General features: G+C 47.0%; 1 protein-coding gene across 3 annotated transcripts; it reads left to right on the top strand.

The window, feature by feature from the left end:
• The first annotated feature begins 978 nt into the window (after positions 1-978).
• On the top strand, positions 979-18,127 carry UBE2G2 (ubiquitin conjugating enzyme E2 G2). Of its 3 annotated transcripts, XR_008972059.1 has the most exons (7): positions 979-1,153; positions 6,330-6,365; positions 6,453-6,498; positions 11,901-12,019; positions 14,446-14,586; positions 15,743-15,904; positions 16,206-16,323. XR_008972059.1 is itself a non-coding variant. In XM_057408398.1 (6 exons), the coding sequence occupies exons 1-6, from the start codon at positions 1,111-1,113 to the stop codon at positions 16,316-16,318; spliced, it is 498 nt and encodes a 165-aa protein (XP_057264381.1). In that variant the 5' UTR covers positions 995-1,110; the 3' UTR covers positions 16,319-18,127. The 3 variants fall into 3 exon arrangements, 2 of the variants coding, with proteins under 2 accessions (XP_057264381.1, XP_057264382.1); XM_057408398.1 differs by lacking the exon at positions 15,743-15,904 and having other exon boundaries at positions 995-1,153; positions 16,206-18,127; XM_057408399.1 differs by lacking the exons at positions 979-1,153; positions 15,743-15,904 and adding an exon at positions 1,247-1,345 and having other exon boundaries at positions 16,206-18,127.
• Positions 18,128-24,486: the final 6,359 nt, after the last annotated feature.

Genomic DNA, 24,486 nt, shown 5'->3' with positions numbered 1-24,486 from the left:
TGGTTTACTGAGGGGCAGAACCTGTCACCTCCTGCTCCCTTCAGTATGGCTCTCATTTCTCAGTGGGTACTGCAAGCATGTGGCCTCAGGTTTCTTTGTAATACTTGTTTTTGGTAGATTAACTTGTTAAATGGGGAGGAAGCATCTTTCAGTGTCACCAGGCTGCCAGGCTGTATGTGCAGAGGAGCTGTCAAGAACCTGGTGAACAAAAGAGAGAAATGTATGTACAGGTGTTCGAAATAACCATCTGTTATAATGTCTCCCCAAACTTGATGAATTTTAAGTGCATTTGTGTGGTGGTTTGAGCTCTATGCAGAGTGTGGAGCCAGTTCCAGATGAGTTTTTGCAAAGTCCAGGTTGTAGGTTGTCCACTGCTGCTCCGTGGGATCATTACCTGCCTTTTATATCCACCTGACCCGTTTGGCCATGTTGGATCATCTCCCGCTTGCTGGGAATCTTGCTGGAAAGGCCCTTATTTTCTTTTTCATTTTCTTGTATATGGGCTGGGGTGGGACATCCTGTAGACCTCACTGTTTATTCACCAATTTGTACATTTATTTGTTGTCCTTTACTATTGTATACAGTAAATATAGTTTGGTACTCTGTCTCCTGCCTTACCCTTAATACGGCTGTGCACCTCTCACTTGGCTGCTCATTTCTCTTCTTTGGGGAAACGTGTACGTGGCAGCAGCGCTTGAGATACCCACTTCAGAGACTCAAGGTAGCAGAAGCACATGGCTGGGTATAAGCCTCTGGGGTTGCTGATGCACCCTCCATCAGCTGCAAACCCACTCTCCTCGGGGAACTGCTGCACAATACAACTTTATGCACTCTTTATCGCCCCTTCCACACGAAGCAGCTGCAGTTCCTCCCTCCGTGTCCGCAGCCTGTTTCCTGAGGAATCACAACCAGGACCGGGAGTTTCCCAGTTCCCTGTCGAGCCGCCTGCCCCGTGAGCTGTTCGCCCCGGTGTCGCTCTGCGCATGCGCGTCACTGGCGCTCGGAGGACTAAGTGCGTACCATAGAGGAGGAGCGGGCAGCCGATCAGTCTCAAAGCGTCCTCTCTAGCCGGCCTCCCGGAAGCGGCGGTGGCAGCGGCGGGGCCGCGCCATGGCGGGGACGGCGCTGAAGCGGTTGATGGCCGAGTACAAGCGTAAGTGACGGCAGGGGCCGGCACCCCTCAGGGTTCCCGCTGCCCCTCCTGACGGGATCCTTCTTAAAGCCTAGGAGGGAGGCAGCCCGCGGGCCGCGCATGGGCGGTGGCGGGGTAGGCCGCAGGCCTCCCTCCCTGTGCGCCGCGGTGTTCCAGCCGGCGCTCGGCCCGCAGCGACACCCGAGGCAGGAGGTTAGGGCGCACCGGGGTCGTTGGAGTGCGGCTGTGGAAGAGGAAGGCACGGGCGGCACCGCTTCCCGCTGCCGGGTTGCTCTCCTTGCGCCGTTGCAGCAGGCGGCTGCCTCTGCTGGGACACCGATCGCTGTGTGTGCGTGGTTCGCATCTGCTTTCCCCTCTATCCCATTCTTTTTGGTTTTTTCCGGGTGAAATTTTCCAGGCGGAACAAACAGCAGCCACGGAAGTCTCTGTTGCAGAGCTTTGTGGCCTTAATTACAGGCGTTTGTCAAGCCCTTAGTAAAAGCGCAGCAGTTAATAGCAGATTTTAAATTTAGTGGTCAATGTCAGACTTGTTTAGAAAGCTGCATGAGATGTGACTTGCAGGTAGTGATGAGCGGTGGCTGAATCCCCTGGGGACATCCTGTTTCTTCGGGGGGGGGGGGGGGGGATGATCTGCTCCCCAGTGAGCTTGTGAGATGTCCAGAGGTGGCTTTTTTGGCAGAAGATATTTTTTTTCCCTTTTTGTTTACCCGGTGTCCTGTGATGTTGTAGCTTTTATTGAGGGCAAGAAAGGAGAATGGAGAAAAAAAAATAAAGTGTTTGGTAGGGGAAGGATGGCATTGAGCTGTAGGAAGTGCCTACAAGAAATCTGAAGACGGACTTTTTACAGAGGCCTGTAGTGACAGGACAAGGGGGAATGGCTTTGAGCTGAGAGAGGGGAGATTTAGATTAGATATTAGGGAAAAGTTCTTCCGTATGAGGGTGCTGAGGCACTGGCACAGGTTGCCCCAGAGAAGCTGCGGCTGCCCCATCCCTGGCAGCGTTCAAGGCCAGGTTGGATGGGGCTTGAAGCAACCTGGTCTAGTGGAAGGTGTCACTGTCCAGGGATGATCTTTAAGGTCCCTTCCAACCCAAACCATTCTGTGATGATTCGATGAACTGGCTTCCTGCTCTGGTGAAGGTCATTTCAGAGCTCCCAAGGTTGCCCAGGGATGAGGAGTTGTTTCTCATTTTGCCATCACTTACAGTGGAAGACTCCAGCCTGTATAAAACAGAGTATTTATTCAGTAGGCACTGTAGTGGTAGGACAAGGGGTAACAGGTTAAAACTTCAACAGGGGACGTTTAGGTTGGATATAAGGACGAAGTTCTTTACTGTGAGGGTGGTGAGGCACTGGAATGGGTTGCCCAGGGCAGTTGTGAATGCTCCATCCCTGGCAGTGTTCAAGGCCAGGTTGGACAGAGCCTTGGGTGACATGGTTTAGTGTGAGGTGTCCCTGCCCATGGCAGGGGGATTGGAACTAGATGATCTTAAGGTCCTTTCCAAGCCTAACAATTCTATGATTCTATGATTTATGGGCACATTTCCTGCCAGTCTAGTGTTTCTTCTCAGCTGCTCTGCAGAGTGCAGGTCTCTAACCTGACCCATCACACAGGTGTTTGCCAGGCTGGGGCTGGCCTGGGCCCTGCTGCCTGGGTGCTGCCGGTAGCTCCTGGGGGTAGGGAGCAAACCCCACCATGCAGTTATGCAGGTGAAGCTGGTGCTGACAGTGTTTGGTTGGAGCCTGCATTTTTCTGTTGTAATCCTGAAGCACGGACCTGAAAGCTGCAAAAATACTTGGCTCTGCTCTTATCTGTTCTCTGAAATAAGTCCCCTTAGTCCCAAAATCTAGGTTTGATCCTTTATTGTTGAGAAGCTGTGAGATCTTAGTAGAAAGTCTCATATGAATGAATTCTTTAGGAAAAAGTGATGTAAAGCAGCATCAAAAAGAATTTGGTGTAGTACTACAGGCAGGCATTAAGTGAATCTTCTCCGTGTGGTTTCCCAGGATAGCATTTATAGGGAACTGAGAGATTTTGTTTGTGAATTATGTTAGTTCTGAGATTTAAGAATTCACATTAAAAATACACCTTCATTGTACAGAACAGAATGTGACAGTGCTTCACTGAAGTGGGTGCTTCCTTTCCTTATTGCTTGGAGAGAGAGAATTCATGTGGGACTACAAGAAAGCTGCTGTACCGGTGTGGGTTGTGATGAGCTGCTCTCTCCAGGGGGAAGATGGTTGAACATTTGCAGTAGGTCTCTGCAGCTGTCCCTGTTAAACCTGCTTTGAAAATGCTCTTTCCTGAGCATAACACGAAATACCTCAGACACCCACGGTGCCATGTGTCTGTGTGAGCTCAAACTGCCTTGCGCCAATTGAATGCTACGACAGAGAAGAGAAAATAAAACAGAATTTGAGGCAGATTTATAAGAACAAGATTCTGGTTTCAAGCATCTTCAGTTCAGATGCTGTCAGACACTGAAGTGATTATGTGCCCTTAATATTTCCCAAGTCTTGTGTGTTTAGTCACCTTGGGGATATGCTAAATTGATATAGTTTTTAGACAGTATACTGCTGAACTTCTCTGTTAAGAATGTGATCCATCTTTTATTAACTGCTTTAACAAGAGGGTTTGGTTTAGTTCTTCTCTTTTTGGCTTAGGTGTAATTTGCATCTAATGACTCCCTAATGATCAGTGAAATTAAAAGGGAGGTGTTGATTGCGCTGAATCTGCCCCATGTTCCTAATAGAAGCACTGGACTTCAGTAGTGTCAGTTCTTTTGCATTCAGTCTCAGCCTACAAGCAAAGCTTCAAAGTAAGGTTTAGCTCTGGTGCTACAAGTTAGGACTTCATTGTGTTTCCATCTGGAAGCAAATTCCCTGGCTGCATGCAGCAGAATTCCTCTGCAAGCCAAACAGGATGCCTTGTGTAGGATTTGAAGGTGGAAACCTCTCCAAATGCTCTCCAGCGCTGAGTGACATTGCTGTGAATCAGGTGGTGTGTGCTGCACCACCATGGGCTCCTCCAACATGCACCCAGCAGGTGTCTGAGCAGGGAGTTCCCCACAAGAACACGCATGGGGTCCCACAGCTCCAGGTGAACGTGATGGAGCTTTGGTGACAGTGTGGCAGGAGGGCAGCTCTATGTCTCTCACTCCCACCTCCGTTGTCCCACAGATCACAAGGTTCCCCTCCTTGGAGGTTTTTTCCTAGACCCACAGTCACCAGTCAGCCATGGGTCAGGAGCTGCTGCATCCAGGGCTCCTGTTAAGTCTTTCTGCTGGTCTTGCCTGTCAAAGAAAGGGGATTGAGGGAGATGGCTAGTGGCTCTCACTTTGTGCAAGACAGCTCTCTCAAATAGCTGGTGTAGTTTTAGGATCCATGTTTCCCTGTAAACTGTGCTCCCATTTTCCCTTTGAACAGCTCTAGAAAAATCACAGAATAGGATGTGACCATCCATGTGGAAAAGGAGTTTGTTCCTTCCTCAGTGACCAGGTATAGTAGCAGCCACTCAAAATCAAAGCTCATGCGCCTCTGCACTGCCCAGTTACCACTTTGCCTGATTCTTAAGGATAGAAACCTCTTTAGCACTTTGGTCAGTGGCAAAGGGAAATCGTGGGAAATCAGAGGGATTTTCTTCTTAGAGGGTGCCACAAGATGGAGCAAAATGATTCCAGGAGCTCCTAGGTTTGCCATCTCCCTCTTTCTGTCTAAAAGCATCAGCAAGAAAAGCTGTTAGAGACCCACTCTCAAGTGAGAAAAGCTTGCTCCTTAGCACCAGGATGTAATGGGAAACCGTAATGCTGAGTTTCAGTCTGCTTGCTGTGTTTTTGAACTTCAATTGGAGAGCTCTGTGCCAAAGTTAATAGAATTCTCAATGAACAGAAGAGTTTTGCTATCTTTCCTGTCAGTGTATCTCAGCATGGTTTTGAATCCAACGGTAACTTAGCTATTTTAAGACAAACTTCATGTGCTGTTTTGTGCAGCACTACCCATAGTTTGGCATATAGCTTCATGGAAATCAGGTCAAGTGTCTCGTTTATCTCTTTGGGACTTCCCATATTCCCTGGGTCCATGTTCCTGCTTGTTTTCATACGTGGGAGTGCGTGTGGTGTTTCCTGTAGCTGTGTTTTATGTGTTATGGGCTACTAGTTGTCCACAGGCCATCAGGTAGGAAACACCATTCTAGGTCAGCAAAACATTTGGCCTTATTACTTTCACCTCCAGTCTGACACCGTCGTGGTGTCACCTTCTGCCACCAGTCCTGCCAGCTGCCCTGCGTCTTGCTTGGAGCTGTGGGGCTGGTGCTGAGTCCCACCAGGGACTGCAGGTCCATTGGGTGCCTGTGCATGGTTGAACTTCACCTTGCCAGCTGCTTACTACTCCACAGGACCTTGGAAACCAGAAGCTGATGGTCATTGCATTGAATAGTAGAAAAATGGGTTATTATTTTATCAGCACACAAGGGGCTGGGCTTCAGCAGGCTTGAAATGTGGTACTGATGCTGAAGGTTATAGTATGAATTGGGAATTGTACTAGTTTCCTACAGAAAATGAGGATTGATGGATTCACACTTGCTGTGTGCAGCCATGGCTGCTTTATTGCTGCTTTGGTTTTGATTCACCTGTTCCAGGCCACACAGGAGGAGTTGGATTGTGTTCAAGGAAGAGAGCTGCTTGTCCAATCTCCCTTGCTTTGGCTTCTCCAACTTTCTGTGTCGTTTGGGTTCTGGGGTTGAGATGCTGTCAAGTCTGAATTGGTGTAGGGAGGTTACAGGGTTACAACCTGTATTGTCTTCAGGCTGTTGAGTTTGTACCTGCAGATACTACAGTGGTCCAAAAGCAGAGTTTCCCGTGCTTTGTAGAAAGACATTTTTTTCTTCCTTCTCAGTTTAAAATTGTTGACTCTGGGAAGACGGGAGTTTTAGGAGCCCAAAAAAGCATGAAAAGACAAATAATTTTGCCTAGAAAACCATTGCATGAAGAAGTTACATTGTAAGCAGTGAGATTCTGGGCCTTCTTAATGGGAAGTTTTACCCAGTGGTGTCCTCAGGGTTTTCTCCAAGGGTGTTTGCTGGTGGGGCTTCTGTGCTAAGCTTTGGCCACCCAGATGCTAGCCAAAATGCTTGGTTTTGCAGGTCGTGTTAACCTTCCTTGTGGTTTTTTTTTTTTACAGAGCTGACCCTGAACCCACCCGAGGGGATTGTAGCAGGTGAGGAGCTGAGCAGGGTTTGTGCGTGGTGAAGTTGTAGCTTTGTGTTGAGGTAGCACTAAGCATTGTTTTATTTTTATTTCATAGGTCCTGTGAATGAAGAGAACTTCTTTGAATGGGAAGCTCTTATTATGTGAGTTAATACAGTTTTGCATCCAAAATCAGCACTTGCACACTGTGATTAGCTTCTAGGAGAACAAAAATATAAAAAAAATACCACTTGTGCGTAACATCAGTCTTTGCCTTTGGGAGTTTCTTTTCAGACCTGAACAGGAAATTATATTTGGAATTTAAAGAGTGTGACAGAGGCAGCATTGGGACTTAAGTGATCATTTGTTGTACAGGTGTCATGATAATAAGCAACATAGAATCACAGAATGGTTTGGGTTGGAAGAGACCTTAAAGCTCACCCAGTTCCAACCCCCTGCCATGGGCAGGGACACCTTCCACTAGACCAGGCTGCTCCAAGCCTGTCCAGCCTGGCCTTGAACACTGCAGGGGTTGGGGTAACCATACCTAAAGCATAAGTAACTTGCAAACTTGACAGGAATCATCATTTGGGCTCCCTTGAATATATGTTGCATATATGAACACTGTAGGAAACAATGAATTGTTTGTAGGTCACACAAACCTGTTGGGAACATTACTGGGCTGCAAATACAGGCTGTGCTTTTCTCATGCTCTAAGTGGAGCAAAATACACAGATTATCAGGGATAAGAGGAAAATAAAAAATCAACGTTTAAAATGAGTTCACTTGCTCTTCAGTTGGTTTTTTTTTCCAGAAAAAATGGAATGGGATTGAGCTGAGAAAGCAGTTCAACTAAAAAAAGAAAAAAGTCTTGAATTTTACACTTCATGAATTGTCTGGTCATGTAAAGACATTGAGTGCAGTGGTTCTGTGTAGAAAGCTCTTTTCTTGGTGAATACCTCTCTGATCACTACCTTTTGTGGTTTGGAAGGTGACAAAGACTTCTTTACAGTGCTGTGTTCTCCCCTTCCACTCCCAAACTGATGGGTACAGTTGTTCATAGCAAAAGTTGCCATGAAAAGACAAAATCTTCTTGCCCAGCATCTTACAAGTTGTTTTCTCTCTTGCTCGTACTCTTTTCTCATGCTGTACCCTCTGTGGAAAGTTTGGGTACATGTGATAACTCATGATCTTTACACAATAAGGTTCAAGAACAGTAGGGGAGAAGAAAAGAGACCTTTGTCACTTGGCTCTGCCATATTACACAAATATTACAGAATTAAAAAGTGAAGATGCTCTAAACAGCTAAGTCTGTATTGAAGCTGATGGTCTGTTGTTAGGGTAGATCCAGGCTCTGTATTTCATGACTCCTTTAGTAAGAGTTGGTGATTTCCTTTCCCTCAGCCAGTGCTAAGGAGCCCCTGCTTACAGCATCCCTGCTGTGCTCTTAGCAGGTTTTCAGTGCAACCACCAGTGCTGACTTATGAGATTCTCAACTAGTGTGGGTGGCAGAATTTCCCTATCTCCTCTATTAGCTTGGAGCATGTTGTCTTGGGATGAAAAACAAGATTTCTGTGTCTTGGGGTCAGGCACACAACCAATACAAAAGCTTCCCGAGCTGTAGTACATCACCTATTCCACACAAGCTGGCTGCGTGGGTGATCCTCCTTTATGGTGAGCATGAGCCTCTTGAGTTATTTTAGGTTGGTAAATGGAGGTTTGGATTACCACTGCTTGTTTGCTGATTGATATGAGGAGTTGGCAAATGCCTCTGCTTATGTACAGCAGTTTATTCTGTAATAAATAGATTGTACTTCCTGGGAGCTTAGTCCCCTGAAAATAAACACCTGGCATGGAAACTGGTGTCAGGCAACAAATTACCTACGAGTTTGGCTGCAGGGTCTTATGCTTTTTCTTTCTGCAAGTGGAATGACTCTTCTGAGACACATGTTTTCTAATGTACCAAATTTGAGTTCAGACAGCTGTGCATTGCTTAGAGTTTAGAAATCCCAGAGGATTTAATGAACTTCCTGGGATATGGAAGGAAATTCCTGCCTATTGGTACCTTCTCCTAGCAGAGACTATGTGGTTAAGTAGAGCTTTCATGGGGGACACACAGAAGTACTTTTGCATTTGTTTCATTACCTAGAAAATACTTTTTCTTATATTTCCCATAACAAATTCTTAAACAACAGAGGAGCTGCTTGCAGACTTGAAAGCCCTTTAAAATGCTGAGTGTTGAGCTTCAGGCCTTTGTCAGCGCAAAGTGAGAGGCGGAGGCACTTTCATTTTGGTTTCTGTATTGTGTGTGTCATATTAAATTATATTTTAAGATCTGCTAAATTCTGAAGCTGTGGTACAATAGAAACATGTTTACCCTAAACATGTTTGGTTACTTTCATCTTTTTACCCAACTCTAATAGTAGAAATGTTTGCATACATTTGGAAAGCAAGCTAAATGACTTGTTTGTGTTTGTCTGTGATTATCTTCTCTAATGTTTTGTAATCTCAAATGTGCTGTGTGAGATTCAGGGAATGAAAGAAGCAAGGGTGAGGAAATGAAGTAAAGCTGCCTTTAAACTTTTAGATAGTGCAAAAGGCGAGTGGTGTAGTAATGAAGAGAATACTTCTATTTTTTTTCTTTCACCCAATTTATGTAAGCCTAGAGCACATGTAATGGCAACTAAATAAGAAAGAGACCTAAGAGGGAAAAGGCATTGCCCATTTATCAGTTCAGAGGTGGGCTAGCTGATGTTACATATATTATTGGAAGAGTTTGGCTCAGGGGTAGAATAATGGTGTTTAAAATAATAGTAATAATAATTTGTGTTTCTGGTGTTCTTGCCTGTAGTAGCAGTGCTGGAGAAATATTAAACATATGCATGTTAAGGCTGATTGACATGTCTGAATGATGGAACAGTTCTTATGCTCTCAAAGTGAGTGTAATGGATCCAGAACTGAAAATACAGTGTGAACTTTCTGAACAGTGGAGGTTTGGAGCCTGGCATGAAATACACCCTTTTGATAAGACATCACACAGATGCTGAATTAGAGTATGTGAAAGCCAGATCTTTGCAGCAGGGTGACTGCTGCAGCCCCAGCATGTCAAGAGAGTTTACCATCCTAACAGTCATTACTGTAGCGCTGCACTGTGCTGTGCAAGTTTGTGACTTCAGCATTTCAAGACCAAGGTTTGTCCTCTTTGGTTGGCATATACACGTGTATGCTACTAAAATTTATCCCCAAAAGACACAAACCTCACGTAATTGTTAAGAGCTTTATTAGCCTAAAGATTGTTTGAAAACTAAACAGGGTAAATCAAAGTCAGCTTACCAAAAACCTGTCTAGAAAAGGTAATTGAATACATAATTAGGCTTATGAATTTGTTTAGCATGGAATTCCCCTTTTGAGCATCTGGTGACTGTGGGTTTTGGTCTCTTTTCAGCATCTTTTTACAAATAAGAAACCATTTACAATGTACGTGAAGCTGTGATTACAGAATTGTTTTTGTCAATGCGCTTTTCCCTCATATTTTGGCGGATATACCCACCATCCTTTTCTTCCCCTTGCCTAAATCAGCCAGCTTGTGGAGTTCAGAGTTTCTTCTTTTCATGCTATGTCTTATGTCAGCAGAGTTGTCGTATCTCTCACACAGCTAAGCAGCTTGGTTCTCTGGCAAGTCATCCTGTATTTGTACTTAGGGTTGCCCCAACCGAGGTGCAGGACTTTGCACTTGGCCTTGTTGAGCTTCATGAGGTTTGCCCAGGCCCACCTCTCCAGCCTGTTCAGTTTCCTCTGAATGGCTTCCCTGCCCTGCAGCGTGTCAACTACATCACACAGCTTATTGCTGGCAAACTTGCTGAGGGTGCACCCGATCCCACTGTCCATGTCCATGTGCTTTGAAACCTTCGCAGAGCAGGTGGTGTGATTGCAAAAGGTGCTTTGCTCGTTACTTCTCCAACCCTGCCAATGTCCTTTTTGAACTGAAAGTGGTGCTGTCAAGTTTGAATGCTGTGGCCTGAGTGTTTTGTAGTTGCAAATGCTGTCTTGGATCAGCTTTAATCATTTCTTTGAAGTTGATCCTGGCAGCACTGAATGGTTAAAACAAAAACATTTTGCTCACAGAATACAGGTCCTAAAATGGAGCATGTTGGGTTCATATATTTGACAGAAGAGCCCTTAAGGCTGTATGTTTGCTCTCAAAACAGAACATGAGACACCCACCAGCTTTTCAATGGGTGTATGTACATACTCTTAGAAGTTCAACAATAAGCCTTTAAAATGCAGCTGGAATTAAAATGTTCATGAAAAAATGCATTCAGATGTGAATTAAATCCTGACCAAATTAGGGAAAAGGCCAGAAGGGGATCAAAATGGTTGAGCTGGTTAAGCTTTCATTCTTGCTATATGTTGATGCGTTCCTCTAATCTTTCCTGCCAATGTCAATGCTCAGGGTTAAATCATGGCATTCTCATGTTTATCTATCAGCCAAGTCTTTTGAATCCCAAAGTTCAGGAGAGTGAGCCTTCTAGGGCTTTAGGTTTTGCAGTCTTAGCTGTTAGAAGTCCTTGAACTTTCATGTTCTTTCTGGCATGGAGAGTGTGCATTGTGAAGAGGAGGAAGCATTAATATATTCCTAAACCTTATTTCCCAGACAGTATAACTGTCATTTGAAAAGCTTTTTACTGAATACATAAGGTCTTCTTGGCTAAGATTTTCAAGTGGTGAAGCTTGTTTTGTACTTTCCAATCAAGGGAGATCATGTTTGTGTTATAACTTCCACATGGTGCATCAAGTTTTAATAAATCATGGCTAAGAAAATTTTTTGCTCACTTTCCAAAACCGTTTTGCTTAGGGAGGGTCAAATACTTGTCTTTATATTCTCAACTTCATTGCACTTTGAACTAGATGGCGAACACAAGGAAATGTTTCTACAGAAACCCTGATGAAGCCATTTGTTCTCTGCGTGCACTTAAGGGTGTGCAAACTAAGTACTTTAAGTCTGCAAAGAGACATTGTTGTCCTGCATCTAGCAATTACGGTCCCTGAGCTTTGTTTGTATTTTCATAAAGCATTGTTGTGGGGTGTGTTCGTCAGTCAGTGATAAGTGTTGATGGGTGGTTGTGCTCGAAACTGGCAGCTTGAATCTCCGTGGGTTTTGTAAATTATTTTTGAGCTATAGCATTTGCCATCTTTGTCTTGTGCAGCATAACAGTATCTTCAAAGGCACAGGAGTCCCACACCTGCCTCTGCGTCCTCTTGACGTGCAGATGCTCAAATCCTGGAACATGCCTTGAAGCCAGATACTCCAGTTTTATCCAGACACACCCTGCTAATTAAGCAGTGTTGTGACCTTCCTAGTAATTTAGTGTGCAAGCTTTGATTTCCCCCTTCCCTCCCAAGCCCTATATTTGGATTTAAGTTTATGAGGTGGGGGGCAAGAGTGCATTAACTCTTTGTTTTCTGAGGGAGATTGATATGGCCCAAACCTCACATCTCATTAGACAAGAACTTGGGTGAAAAAAGTATTTAAAACTCTGGTGAATAGCCTTTTATTTGTCTCTAGGGGTCCAGAAGACACCTGTTTCGAGTATGGGGTGTTCCCTGCTGTTCTGAGCTTCCCACTCGACTACCCATTAAGTCCTCCGAAAATGAGGTTCACGTGTGAGATGTTCCATCCGAACAGTAAGTCTGATGCAGCAGGACATGTGGGGAAGTGGATTGTTTGTGCACCTTAAAACCTAACTTTTGCAGCAGGAGGGCTGGCATCCTTACCAAGGGTGATTCTCTCTCAGGTTTAGCAGTATTTCTGATGGTACACACAGAGTGCTCTGTTCAAGCCGATGACATGTTTGCAGGTATTTAATATTAAGGCTTTGCTGGCCTTTTCTCTGCAACTCTCACGGTGACAAGATTATCTTAAGACTTTTCAGTGGAAGTAATCGAAGGGACTGGATCTATATTCTAGGCTATTAGGCATCTGCCACTTGAGAGCAGTAAAACAAAAATGCTGCCTTCCTGCCTAGTGTTTCCTTCCCAGCTGACATTCCTGCACTTGCAAACACAAATCTTAATCTCAGCTGGAAATCAATTTATTTCATCCTATTCCAAGGAGTTTTGCAATTTCTTGAAGTTCTGTTCTTCCCTCCTCAGAGTACCACTGATGCAGATCGTTGCCCATTTAGTCCACATCTTTCTGTTCTCCTGTGAAAGACACACCTGCATATCACAGTGTAGAACTGTGTGGACATGCCCAAGGCAATATAGCATTATCGCTGAAGCTCTGATGTCTGCAGCAATGCAGAGTTTGGCACCTGGAAGCAGTGTGGCTGCATTGGCACCTTGCTCCAGCTGGACTCATTCACCCAAACTTCTTGGCAGGACTGGTCTCCATGAGAAAATCCATGTCCACACAATACTCTGCAGCTCCAGTTTTGGCCTTGGCTTGAGGTTTGCTGCTGGCAGCTGCTTTGTGCGCAGCATAGGAGGGAGGAGTGGCTTGTGGAGAGGCACAAACTGCCTGGCTCTCATGTGTTACGTGTGAGTGCTTTTTAAAGTCTTGTGATTCTGGGTGATGCCAATCTAAAATTGAGATCACCAAAAGTAGACTCTAGAATTGTGCTTCTCAGGTGGGATTGTGATGGTCTGTTTCTACCCAGACAGGCTGTAGAAATTGAGTGGTTTAAGTGCTTAATCCTCCACCTCTAAGGAATTGCAAGGATAATGTTTAAGAAGTCTGTTGTTTTCCCTTATCTTTGCAGTTTGTATTATGTACATGGGGAACTGAGACACCACAGAACTATCTTCTCTTAAAATGATGTTCATGGATGCTCTGGTGAAGATAACTTCAAGTAGTAATTAATAGCAAGTCTTGCATGAGCATTTAGTGACAAAGTGGGAAGATGAGTACATCAGAGGAATCAACTTTTGCTGTCTTGACTGTGCTGCTATGGTCCAGCTGTTTTAAATGAGGTTCTGCATAAAGATATTAGAGTAACTTACAAGTGAAATACCTTCTACCAGTGTGTTTTTAACTTGCAAGGAGAAGTGCTGATTCAGCACGTGCTGTTTTCACCTCTTCCAGCTATGGCTAGACCAGCTCTAGTCCCCAGCCTGGGGCTGCAGGAGGGGACGTAAATAAAAGTCTTCCAAAGTGCTTACATGTTGCAGGCTTGTGCAGACATTAGCTGAGTGAATGGAAAGAACTGAAAATGAGCCCAACTGCTTCCAGCGGTTATTCCCTCTTTTTGTTTTGTCTTGTTTTCCTGGCAGTGGCACAGGTTGGTCACCCAAGGAATGGAAGCACTGAAAGTACTGGGCTGAAGTTTTCCTTCCTTGAGAGGCTGCAGCTTTAGGCCATGTTGCTAAAGCAGTGTTTCAAACTCCATTCTCTCTGTGTTCTCTCTTCAAGCTTTCTTTGCCCTCATTATCAAGTCAGTGGAGCCCAGTGTCTCTGAAGATGACTTGTTGCAGATGCTTTGCTTGCACTAAAGGTGGGAGGGGAAGACGGCTGTATCCTTAATTGATAGGTTACCTTGTTTCCAGGCAATTTAATCCTTCTGAGCTTTAAGCAAAATTAAAAGCAGTAGTCTGAACTATTCTGGTTGCACCTCCATAATGTTCAAAATAGGATCAATTATGTTGCTCATAACATACCAGTTTTCCTCTTTGCTGCAGCAGAGCTGGTTTGCTTAATTCTTTTTCCAGTCTCAGTCTCATGAAGAACTCCAGCATGCATTCAGTGCTCTGTGACTGTTGTCCTTTGATTTAGAGAGGACTGGTTACCTACTTGAAACTGTGTGTATGCATAAATACTTGCCTTGTTCCATCAGGCTGCATCTCTTATTTTTTCCATAGATCCTGTCACTGGTTATTAAATGACAAAAGTGCTCCCAGCAGGCTTCTGCTGGGGAAGGATGACTCAAGTTTGTCGGATTTGCTTAAAGGAGATTTTTGCTAGATTTCTTTCAGATTTTCTGTCTTCTTGCCTTTGGAAGAGGCTTAGCTTCAGTCATAGGAAGGCCAAGTCCAAATACTAATCTCTGCTAAAGATCTGGAGAGGTCAAGTATTTCCACTAAGTAACAATCAATCCCCTTTACTTCTTGTGCAGTTTACCCAGATGGCAGAGTTTGCATCTCTATTCTTCATGCTCCTGGGGATGATCCCATGGGATATGAAAGCAGTGCTGAGCGGTGGAGTCCCGTGCAGAGTGTGGAAAAGATCCTCTTGTCAGTTGTTAGCATGCTGGCAGGTAAGGACTTCTGTCTTATTAAGCAGCTCAGATAGCAGTTATTGAGTTAGCTAGAGCTGCTTCCTGCTGTTTGATGTTTTTTAAGTGAGCAAAGGGCATTTAAAGCTGCTCAGCAGCAGCGGAGCAGATAGTGATGGTCACATGGGTCCAGAGGCTCTCCAGGTTGCCTGCTCCTGCACAAAACCTGAGCTTCATCTTTGTATTTGTCTGTGATGTCCATTCAACTCTTGCAGGTTGTAAGGGTATTGATTACAGCCTGTGTTGGATTTGGCTTTAGAAGCTGGTTGAGCCAGCTCTAACTCGAGTCCATGGGAGATTAACAAGACAGCACCCTCCATTTCTGTTTGTTATTTCTCATGTACCCCATTCTGCCACCTGTGGTTCAGAGGAAGGCTTCTTCAGAAGAGGAGTGGGGTGAAAAAACTTCTTGTACAGCCTTTCCCTAAATCCAGCAACGGCTGTGGTTCAGCTCTGTTGTGTTGAGCTCTCTGAAAGATGCATCTGTTTCCACATAGAGCCACTGAACTGCCCGAAAAGAGCAGAGATGTGTCCCTTGGAATCAGTTTTGAATGATAAAAGATTTTAGACGTCTACTGTCTTTTAAGGGCAGGCCATCAGCATTGTCCACTGTGTCCCTTAACTATGGAGGTGGTGAGGCAGTGGCACAGGTTGCCCAGAGAAGCTGTAGCTGCCTCATCTGTGGCAGTGTTCAAGTCCAGGTTGAATGGGGCTTGGAGCAACCTGGTCTAGTGGAAGTTGTCCCTGGCCATGGCAGGGGGTTGGAACTGGATGAGCTTTAAGGTCCCTTCTGACCAAAACCAGTCTGGGATTCTGTGATTGAATCAAGAAAGATAAGAGCCCAAGATGTCTGCTATTAATTAGGTTGGAGTGGATTTGGACTAGTGTGTGAAGCAAAGTGGGTAGAGCATGTTCCATCTTAATGATTTGTGTAATCCTGTCGACAGCTGTCCCACTGTATGCTGACCATGAGCTTAATGAATCCCACGTTGCAGCTTACCTCTGTACGAAATTAAGTGTTGGAATCATGGGGGTTTAATGTATTTTGTAAAATGCCCTGAAATCCTCAAATGAAAGATGTTACAGAAATGAAAGCATTTTATGGGTTTTCTTGGTCTGTTTTGTTGTTTTTTAATAGAACAAGCTATTCCAAAGCGTGATGGAGCCTGTTTGGGTGGCCTGGTTGGGAGGGCTTTGTGTCTGTGAAGCTGCAAAACCAGAAAGAGACATTTTGCAGGGAGCAGCGTGCAGTTTTACACCGCCTTGACAGCACTGGTGGTGCCTCATTGTGGTGTTCCATGTGCATGCTGGGGCTCAGCTGCTGAGAGCATAAACAAAAGAAAGTACTGCTCCTCTGCCACTTGTCTCTACCTAAATTCGATCTTGCTGTGATATTCTCTTGTGATCAGTTCAGTCAGAACCATTTGGGAATCCAGTGGCTGTCACTGGATTTTCTTTCTAGTGATGTTTCTTTAGTCCCAAGCAGGGGAATCATGTCAGAGCTTCAGGGAAGTGGCAGTACAGAGGCATTATTGAAGAAGCGAGAGGGTCTTGCTCCATTGCCTGCCTGTCCACCTACCTTTCAGTCTTTCTCGTTTCAGAGCCAAATGATGAAAGTGGAGCCAATGTAGATGCCTCCAAGATGTGGCGGGAAGACAGAGAACAGTTTAACAAAATTGCCAAGCAGATTGTGCAGAAGTCACTTGGACTTTAAGCTCACAGAGACTGAAGTGTTTTGTATTCCTCTCCACCTGAAAATGAGCAGTGCTCAGTGCTGGTACCAAAAAGGAAAACTTTGCAAAGCTATTGGCCTAATTCTTCTTATCATTTGTTATTTATTTACCATCTCTTTTCTTCTTCCACTGCTCCAGAGAAGCCTCTGGTTCGCTCACTACATTGTGTGCAAGAGGAATTTAATACTAGGGGAAAATACAGAGACAATGCTATTTCAAAGGCTGCTTGTTGCTACCTCACTTTGTGATATGGTAAGCTCGGAGACTTTGCAATCTGCAGTCCACCTTTGCCAACCTGCTGTTTGAGAACAGTGCTGGTTTGAATCACTTGCTGGAAGAATTAGTTGTATGTTTTTGTACGTAGCATTGCATCTGGAGCACCAGTAGACAGGAAATAATCAGTCAATTTTATGATACTTATTAAGGACAGCATTTGCAGTCAGAACTTATATGAAGAGTATAGTTAGCAAGAGAGGCTATAAAACAAGGTTATAGTCAGGATGTATTTGGAAAGAAAGTGATTGTGCAGCATGTAACTGTAAGAGAAGATTTAGGGAGCTGTCAGTGACTGACTGAGAGTCCCCTGTAACACTGTGAGTTTGTATTGAGCCTTTAAGTCAGTGTCTGCTTGGAAAGAAATCCCAAGAGCTGCTTTATTACTCCTTAAAGACACTCAGTTGTAAACTTTACATTCAATTAGAGGTGCAAGGTATGAAGTGTGGATTCTTAAACACTTTTGGTCACCATGGGCAAGGTAGGTTGTTGGCAGCCTGAAAATCCAGTGATAATGTGTCTACTCTGCTGGACATGTAATAATATCTGCAATAATGTCAGCTCCTCTTCTGTTGACTTTTGGGTGTTGAGAGGATAAGGCATTACTGGCCTTTGCCATTACAGCCCAGGTCACCTGTTCTTAAGTTCAGTGAAGATGTACGTGATGAATTTTATGAAAATTAATACTACTTTATGCTGCCTGCAGTTGTGCATTTAAATATGAGTCAGAGAAGACACTGATAGTGTTTGCTAGAGGATGGGAGATGCAGGTTTTGAACTGCAGAATATTGTAGCCGACCACTGGTGTGGAGCATGCAGCAAAAATCCAGCTGCAAGGATCAGTTTGTAGAGCTGCTTAGAGGCCACTGGTGACTTTTGTGCTTTGCGAGTGAATTTCTTATGTAGGTCCAATTCTTCTTCAATTTACTACAAGCAATAACACACCCACTGGTGTGTGTGACATGGAAGGAGTCGCACCATAGAGAGAGCTTTACAGAGGCAATTGTGCGTTTGCACCTGGGTGCAACTCATCAGTATTTATGCCTTGCAGTCTGTGCTGCATGTTCATGTGCTGCAGATCACAGTATGCCATCGTTCTGCACCTCTGAAGTTTGTATTACCCCAACTTGCTGATTTTACCTCCTTGTAGAAGTAATTCTTGCTTTGGTGTAAGGGTGGGAGGGGGACTTGACATAGTTTGGGAGCAGAAGTGATGAAATAGTGTTGTACCTAACTAGTATTTCAAGGTATACAGGAAAATGTAGCACTTCTATGCAGCCTGGGAGCATTGTTTGAATTGTAGTGGATGCAGTGTTGCTCCTGGGAGTACTGCAGCTGCTTTTGGAAGTGGTGCTGGAGAGCTGTGAGCACCACACAGCAAACGATGGGTTCCACAGACATGGCAGATGTGGGCTTTCTTAAGTGCAGAGTATTCTATTCACATGTGCTCTCTCATTATTTTATGGTGGGATTTAGTCTGTATACTGAAAATAAAGTGATTATATTTTCTCCTTTCATAGATGTATGCAAATATATTGCAGTGGGTGTTTTTATGGGTAACCAATTCTGACTTGGTCCAAAGAAGTGGAGAGTTTATTCTAACACAGTTAAAAACACAGGGGATAGTTTAGAGGAGTGGAAGAGGTGACACAGTGGCTTGGGCTTTCCAGGCAAGTGTCTCTTTTCTAATGATGACAGTGACTTGATAATTCAAAGAAAACTATAAAAACCTGACAGCTGGCAGATGTGATGTAGTTTGCTTCTTACAAAGGACTTGCTATGATCCACGTATCTGGCCTAGGAAGGTCTGGTTATGGCAACAGGTGAACCATGAAATTTAATATAGCATTCAAAATTTGCTGATATTAGCTCTCACATTTGAGGACAAATGTCAGTTCCTGCTGAGAATTTCCATAGTCCCCAAACCTCTGCTGCTTACAAATAAAGTAAGTTTATTTTTCAGTGACTGGCTTCAGTGGGCTTGGTAACTTTGGGTGTTTTAAGCCACCCAGGGAACATACGTACGGGCAGTCTTGCAGGTGACAAAAGGTAAGCAAATGTCCACCTCAGAGAGGTAAAACTTGCCTTGTTGAGGTGAGAACTGTCCTGAGCGATGGCTGTTTGCATAGCTGGAACTGGGAGTGGGTGTTTGTGTTCATTGAAAGGCTTAAACATGACACCATGCTCAGTGTGTTAGATTCCCGGTTTGTTTGACTCACAGGACAGAAATAAAGTTTCATCCTCATTATTCCGTAATAACCTGAATCCTCATGCACAGCACAAGGGTTCATCCTGCCTGACTCCATGCCTGTGCTGCGCACCAAGAGGCTTTCACTGTGCAGACAGCTTACTACAACTGTGAAACATCTGAGAGCAGTTACAGCGTGTAAAGCTGCCGTGTTGAGCCGTGATCCCTGAAAGGCTTAATCCTCTCCCCTTGTGAAAGAGCACTGACATTGGCAGTGCGTGTAATACCAGCCAGTAGCAGTGTTCTCCTGAGCAATGCCTTTTCTTCAGTCTGAAACAGTTACTATAAAGCAGGTTCCTTGGGGAGTGCTGTGGCTCTCAGGTGTTGCACATGCAGGTAAAGTATTCAAGATTGTTAAAAATCCCTTCTTCTGGATTATATTTGCTTTAGGCTTTTATATTAAAAAACCCAAACCCCTGCAACAAAGCTGAGAAATGCCAGGAATGTCCTCTTTAAAGCCTTTGTATGCACATATATCCACGCAGTTCTTTCCCTTGGCAAGCGGGGCTGTGTCAGAACACACACAGCGGGACGCGAGACATTCATTAACTGTGTTTTGTGTGCCTGTGCGCATGCAGGCGGCTCTTTGAAAGAGCGAGCTGCAGGACGAGAGGCGTTGGAGCCACATGAAACAGCTGCAGCTTCGGGGCAGAGCCAGCCCCGGGCTGCTTTCCAGCTTGCCTTTTGGATGGAGCTGCATCATGAATGGAAGGCAATGTGTTGCCTTTGAGATGAAATGGTGAAAGCTCTGTCTAGAAGATCCTTGCTTTTCTCCCTGAGGTTGTGTCTTTGTGAGGATGCTGTGTGTGTTTTACCCCTATGAGAATCAAAAAGAGAAACACCACCTCTGCCAGCGCAGACCTGTGTGTCCATCCCCAGTGCCAGCTGTGCTGCTGATTCTGGGGTAGTCTCGGATGTGGGATTGGTGCAGCTTCTAGGAGGTAGCTCCAGAAAGGGGCAGCAGCTTTGTGGTTGCCTCCCCTGTGTTGCTTCTCTCAACTTTCCCTGGCTTGGTGGAAGAAGAAAATCACTTTTCCCTTCAGCAAGCTGGGAGGAGGAGTGCACGGTGAGGGATGCTGAGGGTCTTGTTGCCTGCTGGGGGGATGCTTGGAGTGGTACATGAGTCTGGAGAACTACTGTAGTGTCTGGTTGGGATGTGCTGTCTGAACAGTGGCTGAACCCCTGCACCAGCCCCAGTGGGATGTCTCTTCTCATGCAGCAAGGTCCCACCCAGTGCCACATGCATTGAAAGCACTACTGGGGTCACCGATCAGTGGTGCAAGGCTCCCTAGTGCTGTGGGGATGAAACTCAGCACTGGTGGGGAATTGCTCAAGCTTAATGCTTGGTGATCCTGCATAATGTGCTCGGTGCTGTCCCTTGGGAGCACGGGGCAGCCAGGACATTGGTGCCTTCCCTATGACTCCAGCCCTGGTGACCTTCCTGCCCGTCCCAGGCCTGATCTCATGGCTGCCTGCTGGATCCGAGTCCTGTCCCAGCTGCAAGCTCCTCTCCTGGATGAGTGGCTCTAAGAGCCACAGGAGAAGGAGCCAGGTGGCCTCTGAAAGCAGCTCACGCCCCCCCGAGATGCAACTGAGCAGCTGTTAAGATTATGGGGTATGTAAATATATAATTAATGGTAATGATAGGGACAGTGGGTTATTACAGGGTAGCTGCCAGTGTTAGCAGTGCGTGCGTGAGCTCTCAGGGAGCAATTTGCCAGTGGGTCTGTCTAGTCATGTCATTGCTGAAGGGTGTGAGGGGAGATGAGCCAAGTCCTGGGCCAAGTCCCCTTCCTCCATGTGTGGGGCACCAGCCAGCACTGCCTTGCCAGGGCAGGGTTCTCTGGGGATGCTTCCGTGTATTCAACATCAGCAAGTTTGCCAACAACACTGAGCTGTGCGGTGTGGCTGACACGCTGCAGGGCAGGGGCCTGGACAGGGCTGGAGAGGTCAAACCTCAGGTATCTCAGCAAGGCCAAGAGCAAGAAGCATGACCAGCAGGTCAAGGGAGGGGATTCTCCCCCTTTAATCCACTCCTGTGAGAGCCCCCCTGCAGTCCTGTGTCCACCTCTGGCGCCCCCAGCACAAGAGGGACGTGGAGGTGCTCGAGTGAGTCCAGAGGAGGCCATGAAGGTGCTGCAAGGGGGGGAGCAGCTCTGCTGTGGAGACAGGCTGAGAGAGCTGGGCTTGTTCAGCCTGAAGAAGGGAAGGCTCCAGGGAGACCTTAGAGCAGCTTCCAGTGCCTAAGGGGCCTACAGGAAATCTGGAGAGGGGCTTTTTACAAGGGCCTGTAGTGACAGGACAAGGGGGAATGGCTTTGGGCTGACAGAGGGGAGATTTAGATTCGACTTTAGGAAGTTCTACCCTGTGAGGGTGGTGAGGCAGTGGCACAGGTTGCCCAGAGGAGCTGTGGCTGCCCCATTCCTGGCAGTGCTCAAGGCCAGGTTGGACAGGGCTTGGAGCAACCTGGTCTAGTGGAAGGTGTCCCTGCCCATGGCAGGGGGTTGGAACTGGATGAGCTTTAAGGTCCCTTCCAACACAAACCAGTCTGGGATTCTGTGATGCAGGGATGCAGGAGTCAGGCAGTGGGGGAAGAGGCTCTGTGCTGCTATCACAGCTCTAAAGGAGCCGGGTCTCTCTGTGCAGGGGAGCTGCAGGGGTTGCCCATGAGGGTGGGTCCTTTGCTGCCGGGCTGTGGGTGAAGGCGAACGCAGCCGCGCCTGTGGGGCTGTGCAGTGATGCGGGAGGTGGGTTCAAAGCGCAGCGATGCAGGATGCAGCATGCCAGGGGGCACCCACGCGCCTGAGCGCTGGGCCCGGCCCGTGGAGGCTCTTGCCCACAGCCCGGTTGGGCGTTTTGCCCAAAACTAGTTCTTACCAGGCCAGAACAATTCAGCAGATTGAACCCAAAGCGGGGCTGGCAGGACAGCGTGAGGTGAACGTGGTTCCCTTGCCGAGTCTGCCCTGGGACACGTTCGCACAGGCTCCTCCCTGGGTGTGCTGCTTCACCAGCATCCCCGTCCTCCTCCACTGCTCTGGTCAGCGCATCGCTCCCTGCAGGCTTGGTCAATGACAGCCAGTAGGGAGGGGAAAGTCATTCTGTGTTTGAAGAGCAAGAGAGCTGCCCACACCTCTGAGCTGACTGATCCGATCCCCAGAGCTTTGTGCCTTGCACGGCTTCCCCTGGCCATTTATCCCCTGGGAGCTAGGGAATGTTGGAGCATGGAGCAGTGACCAAGTTGGGGAAGTTTGCTTTTATGCCATGTGGGAAGCCTCTGGGGTTGGAGAGCCTTCTGGTTGGTGTATGTGGGCATGCTGCAAGGGGGTCAGGAGGGGCCTTGCTCACCTGGAGCTCAGCTTTGTACACCAGCTCTTGTGATGAAGCGCAGGCTGGAGGGAAGGTGTTTTTAAAGGAGCATTGCCTGAAGAGGTGATGAGAAGTTGAGTTTTGTCCTTGGCCAGATCTTGCTTTGACACAAGTTCTTCCACCTTGGAGCCGGCATGGCCTTGGTGGGAATACTTGTATTTGATGGCCATATTAAGGTCTTAGGGCTCTATATGAAACTTGATTTTATGAAAACGTCAGTATTGTTGCTGAAGCCACTTGTCCAGACTGTGCCCATGCAGCCTCACTTTTAGCCATGATGTTCTTCAGCATCCATCCTTTTAACACCCAGCCAGTAACCAGGGTGCATCTGGTTTATTTTGCCAGTGAATTACAATCCCATCAAACAAGACTCAGGTTGAATTCTTTCTCACGCATTAGATTCCACCTCCATCTGCAGACCCACGGAGACCAATCAGCCCAGGGTGATGCCATGTGCTGAGCACCCCATCAGTGGTACCCCAGCTTCCCCCCCGCAGCAGCCCTGCTGCCCCCCTCGCCTGCCCCCTCCTGGCTCCAATCCCTCCCCGCTCTCACAAAGGGCAATTAGGAGCAGCCTGGTGGTGGTTTCTGAAAGCCCAGACTTCAAAGGCAGCGCTGGCTGGGTGCTGCTGGGCTGGGCTGGGAGAGGTTGGGCTGTAATTAGAGCCCTGCTCAGGGGGCAGTCATGGGGGTGCTCATCCTGCTCATGTGTAGTCCTGCTGCGTGAGGCCCTGCTGCCAGCAAAGGCTGCTCTCCTCGCTGCAACAACTGTGTGGGATCAGTGAAGGGGATGAGGAGCCAGGGTCCCCAGGACGCTTATTCTGTTCTTCCCTTCCCTACCACTTTGAGCACTTTTGTGCCTTGGCAGGTAATGAGAGCTTGGGAAGCTGGATGTCACCATACGTTGAGCATCTTGGGGAAGCTGGATGTCACCATACGTTGAGCATCTTGGGGATTCCCAATGGCACTGAGGAGTGGGACAGGAGCTGTGGTGTGTGGGGTAACCCTGCCAAGGATCATAGAATCACAGAATCACAGAATTGTGATGGAAGGGACCTTAAAGCTCATCCAGTTCCAACCCCCTGCCGTGGCCAGGGACACCTTTCACTAGAGCAGGTTGCTCCAAGCCCCGTCCAACCTGGCCTTGAACACTGCCAGGGATGGGGCAGCCACAGCTTCTCTGGGCACCCTGTGCCAGCGCCTCGCCAACCTCACAGGGAAAGGTTCTGTGAAGGATGCTGGCTCCATCTCTGCTGTGGGGACCAGGCTCCCAGGGTTGGGTGGCAGGCAGAGAGGGACAAGAGCCACGTCCCCACTGGTGCCTGCACAGCTCCGAGCGCAGTGGGGCTGTGGTCACAGTGACAGGGCAGCAGCACCGCGCTGGAGGAACTGGCCCGAAGAAAGTCCTGAAGAACAATAGCAATTGTTCTCTTTGTTCCCTTCCCTCCCCGGATGTTGGAGCCGCGCTCAGCTGCCGGCGGGTGAGCAGAGCAAGCCTGGCTGCCTGCGCTGCCACCTCGGTACCAGGGGAGCCCACTGCATGCACTGCCTGCTTTGCTGCCCTCCCCGTGTCTCCAGCTCCTCCAGAGCCTGAGTCATCACCCATATAATAACCATAGAATCGTTCAGGTTGGAAAAGGCCTTTAAGGTCATTGAATCCAACTGATAATAGTTATCCTAGTATTATATCCTAAAAAGTGTCCCCCAGTGCAGGCAGCGTATTTGCTGCCTGGCTGGAAGGAGGAAGTTGCGATACCCACACCTTTTCCTAATGCACCGCATGGTCTGAGGTGGTCTTCAGCGGGGAGAGAAGATGTTGGCCAGGCCCTAACTGGGGAGCTATGGGATCATTTCTGGTACAATCAGCACTTTGCATCCCCTTTTATATCCCTGCTGGTCCTTGATGGGCCCAGGAATGTGAGGGCATGTTCTCAAGCTTCCCTGCTGTGGCTTTTTCTGCCATTTACCACCATCTGCCTGCTGCAAGCTGACAGAGGGGAGATCTAGGTTAGATAGTAGGAAGAAGTTCTCCCCTGTGAGGGTGGTGAGGCGCTGGCACAGGGTGCCCAGAGAAACTGTGGCTGCCCCATCCCTGGCAGTGTTCAAGGCCAGGTTGGACAGGGCTTGGAGCAACCTCGTCTAGTGGAAGGTGTCCCTGCCCATGGCAGAGGGGTAGAAATGGATGAGCTTTAAGGTCCCTTCCAGCCCAAACCAGTCTGGGATTCTATGAAAACGGCTGGAGCACCGTTTCCGTAGTCTACA

Source organism: Pezoporus wallicus, unplaced genomic scaffold, assembly GCF_028554395.1.
Source record: "Pezoporus wallicus isolate ANWC-B61680 ecotype Strahan unplaced genomic scaffold, APGP_CSIRO_Pwel_v1 contig_4238, whole genome shotgun sequence".
Classification (NCBI taxonomy): domain Eukaryota; kingdom Metazoa; phylum Chordata; class Aves; order Psittaciformes; family Psittacidae; genus Pezoporus; species Pezoporus wallicus.
Note: the sequence above shows the minus strand (reverse complement) of the source record. Positions and strands in the feature narration are given on the sequence as shown.

Excerpts from the sequence above, each read along its gene's own strand:
- UBE2G2 (XM_057408398.1), top strand. The coding sequence starts at position 1,111 with ATGGCGGGGACGGCGCTGAAGCGGTTGATGGCCGAGTACAAGC. Across the intron at positions 1,154-6,329 it reads GTTGATGGCCGAGTACAAGC|AGCTGACCCTGAACCCACCC; the intron begins GTAAGTGACGGC and ends TTTTTTTTACAG. Across the intron at positions 6,366-6,452 it reads ACCCGAGGGGATTGTAGCAG|GTCCTGTGAATGAAGAGAAC; the intron begins GTGAGGAGCTGA and ends TTTATTTCATAG.